Below are 3,655 nucleotides of genomic sequence, written 5' to 3'. Positions count from 1 at the left end.
GAGATGTGGATACGTAATATTATGATTAGTGCGTGAGTGTCTTCCGATTATTCGTTTATTGGGCAAAGAATAAGTGACCATCATGAGCGGCAGAGACCCAGAGACAAATTCCGTAAATACGAAAGTGGGGCTGCGAAAGCCAAGAAACGGAAATATAAAGATTTGATTCAGAAGCTAAAGGGATCTTTGGACAAGTTTGTTGTAGCGGTAAAATCAGCGGATCAACACCAAAAACTTGAGAACACGGATGATGATTTGTCTGTGACTGTGAGCGACCGTGTGATGCGACAGACCAGGTTATGATACTAAGTTTTGCGTCCGACGAAGAAAACAAACTAGCCGGCAACAAAACTGTTTCTACGCCCTGTTGTCGAAATAGAGTACAATGAAAACTTGGTGCAATTCTCTGGGAACAACGTTGTTGCAACAGACCCAGAAAGCGACCTCTCCTGTGAAAGCGCGACCATTCCTCTCCATACTTCTGAAACTCTTCAAACGACGAGCACACTGTTCGAGGACATATGCGATCCAGGTAATTGGAAACACATTAACAGTGAAGTGCGTGACATATTAGTGGAGAAGGGTCCAATCAGGCTAAGTGACTGTGAATACCCAAAGGACGAAGGTAACAGACATTTTTCGAACAATTTCTTTACACGGAGGATGCCGAACGGAGAAACAGTGGATAGGCGATGGCTAAGTTATTCGAAGATCAGAGACAGAGTATTTTGCTTTCCTTGTAAGTTGTTTGGCACGACAGCTACTAGAGGCCAGTTAGCAAACGAAGGCTGCTGCGACTGGAAGCATCTTGGCGATAAACTTCAGCACCACGAAGTTTCTTTAAATCACGTTAAGTGCATGACAGCGTGGTTGAAATCAGCTCGGAGAATGTCCAATGGTAGCGCAGTAGATAACATGATGCTAGAACGAATTAGAAAAGAAAAGCTGCATTGGCGCGCAGTGTTAACAAGAATTCTAGCGATTGTACAGTACCTTGCCGAAAATAACAGCGCATTTCGTGGGAGAATGGAGAAACTTTATGCGCCGAACAATGGTCAGTTTTTAGGCTTAGTTGAGATGCTGGCCAAATTCGATCCAACCATGCAAGAACATCTCCGCCGAATTAAGAACGACGAGACTCACGACCATTACCTCGGGCATAGGATCCAAAACGAGCTTATCGACCAGATGGCGTCAGAAGTAAAGGGGAAAATTATGAAACTTGTCAAATATTTTGCCGTCATCCTTGACTGCACGCCTGATGTTGGCCACTAAGAGCAGATGTCCCTAATATTGCGTTTTGTGAACGTATCAGATCCGGAGGTGAAGGTGGTGGAGCACTTCATCGAATTTCTGGATGCGGACAACGCAACAGGAAACGGGTTGTCTGAAGCTCTTCTTGCCGCACTGGCGAACGTCGGTCTGGACATCGCCGATTGTCGTGGCCAGGGGTACGACAATGGTGCGAACATGAAGGGAAAACACCAAGGAGTTCAAGCGCACATTCTTCGCATGAACAGTCGAGCATTTTACGTTCCGTGTGGCTGCCATAATTTGAACCTTGTTTTAGGAGACATGGCTAAATGCAACTCCCAAGCAGTGACGTTTTTGGTGTCATACAGAGAATATATAAATGCTTTGCTGCCTCGGCTGAAAGGTGGAAAATTTTGGAAGAAACCGTGCCTTTCATGACTACAAAATCACTTTCAGAAACGCGGTGGGAGTGCCGCCTGGAAAGTGTGAAAGCGCTGTGTTATCAGGGAAGCACTGTTGACTGTCGCAGATACCGCCAATGATCCGCTAGTAAAAAGTGAAGCCGAATGTCTTGCAAATTATGAGCTCGAAAGCTTCGAGTTTATTCTGAGCTTAATCATATGGTATGACATTTTATTTGCTGTGAATGCTGTCAGCAAAACTTTGCAATCAGCTGACATGCAGCTCGATGTGGCAATACAGCAAATCAAAGGCCTTGTTACTTTCTTGAGAAAGTACCGGGAAATCGGATTCTCCGACGCTATGATCACAGCAAGGAAATTGCGTCCGAAATGAACATAGCTCAGAAATTCAAGGAACGAAGAGTCAGATGCAAGAAAAAATAATTCGATTATGAGGGTAACAACGAAGAAACATCTTCGCCGGAGGAGTTCTTCAGAACAGGATATTTCTTATGGATAGTGGATCAAGCACTTACCTCAATGGAAAAAAGATTCGAACAACTGGAAGAGTATGCTTCAATCTTTGGATTTCTATACAACTTGAAGGGTTTGCAGTCATTGAACGACGATTATTTGTTAAAGTGCTGCATGGATTTGGGCAATATGTTACGCGCAGAAGATTCACGCGATTTGGACGGAATTGACTTGTGCGCAGAATTGAAGATTTTTCGAGAAATGCTTCCTGATAACATCAATGCCACCCAAGAGTGTCTTCAGTACGTTTGGCCCATTCGAGATTCATTTTCCAACATCGTTATTGCATACAGAATTATGTTGACAATTCCTGTGACAGTTTCCAGCGCGGAAAGAAGCTTTTCGAAGTTGAAACTTATCAAAAACTATCTACGATCAACAATGTCGCAAAGCAGATTGTGCGGTTTAGCTATTTTGTCCATCGAAAAGGAAGTTGCCTCAAAAATGGACTACGAGGACCTTATCAACGATTTTGCACAGCGAAAAGCCAGAAAAGTGGACTTCCCTCTGTGACCGTCAAAGCAGATGCTTCGTAAGTCAGTGATAGTTTTATTATGTGTTCTAGTTTGTTGATCTTGCATGCATATAAAATGTTTCCGAATTATTAATGTCGTAAGTTATATCGACCCCCATGCCATAAGAACCCCTTACCCGCTCAAAAATTTCACCTGTTTCCCCCTTCAGGGGAGGCTTCGCTTACCGAACCCCCCGCCCGGGGCCCCGCATACTACTAAGGCCGCCTCCGCTTTATATCCTCCCGTCTCCGCTCTATAAAAAAACAGGCCTTACTACCATTTAAGAAATGCGGTAAAATATTAGCATTTTCTATATTTTCCTTTCATTTTCTTTTCTTCTTGTTTTCTTTTCTTCTCTTATTTGTAGGTGCTGAGTACCCTACGAAGAATTATAGTGGGTGCTGGAGCACCTACGTCGACGCCACCGACAGGAAGGAGCATTTGTGCAACATCTAGTGAGAAAATTATGATCTATGAAATTCAGGAAATAATTCGAGATTGTTAACTCTGTAAAATATAAATGATAAACGATAAAAATAAATTTTGGATGGAAATATGTATTTATATGTGATCCAAAGTTTCTAGAAATTTAGTCACTCCTTAAATATACGTGATTATCACTCAAAGAATTAAAGAGACGTTGGAGTGATTAAATGTAGCAGTTTTGGTGTGGAACCGGTGTCAGTTGCTTCGGCATACACTTGGCACACAATCCCTTGAATTCCACGTGTGTTGTGACAAATTCGTGCAATAGGGGTCGGGAAATTCGTGGGATCTGGTTGCTGAGTTCAGTTGTCATGACAGTTCTCCAGAATGCACTACCGGATTAAATTTACAAGGTCCTCTGTTACAGAAATGGCTACCCACTTAGCAATCCAGGAGGGCGGCATAGATAACTGTACAGAACGCAGCAAAAAACCTGCAACATGAGCATGTAAGTTTATTGTGAAA

The 3,655-nt window shown here is 43.0% G+C and overlaps 2 protein-coding genes across 2 annotated transcripts; both read left to right on the top strand.

Moving 5' to 3' along the window:
- The first annotated feature begins 663 nt into the window (after positions 1-663).
- LOC145683206 (zinc finger MYM-type protein 1-like) lies at positions 664-1,275 on the top strand. The gene has a single exon (XM_081754566.1). It carries the CDS (start codon positions 664-666, stop codon positions 1,273-1,275), a length of 612 nt encoding a protein of 203 aa, XP_081610692.1.
- Positions 1,276-2,195: 920 nt separating this feature from the next.
- On the top strand, positions 2,196-2,702 carry LOC145683205 (zinc finger MYM-type protein 1-like). Its single transcript, XM_081754565.1, has one exon. It carries the CDS (start codon positions 2,196-2,198, stop codon positions 2,700-2,702), a length of 507 nt encoding a protein of 168 aa, XP_081610691.1.
- The last annotated feature ends 953 nt before the right edge of the window (positions 2,703-3,655 follow it).

This window comes from Thermobia domestica, chromosome 4 (genome assembly GCF_964235325.1).
Source record: "Thermobia domestica chromosome 4, izTheDome1.hap1.1, whole genome shotgun sequence".
Taxonomy (NCBI): domain Eukaryota; kingdom Metazoa; phylum Arthropoda; class Insecta; order Zygentoma; family Lepismatidae; genus Thermobia; species Thermobia domestica.
Note: the sequence above shows the minus strand (reverse complement) of the source record. Positions and strands in the feature narration are given on the sequence as shown.

What these genes read in the sequence shown, in the direction of transcription:
- LOC145683206 (XM_081754566.1), top strand. Translation starts at nt 664, where the DNA reads ATGCCGAACGGAGAAACAGTGGATAGGCGATGGCTAAGTTATTCGAAG.
- LOC145683205 (XM_081754565.1), top strand. Translation starts at nt 2,196, where the DNA reads ATGGAAAAAAGATTCGAACAACTGGAAGAGTATGCTTCAATCTTTGGA.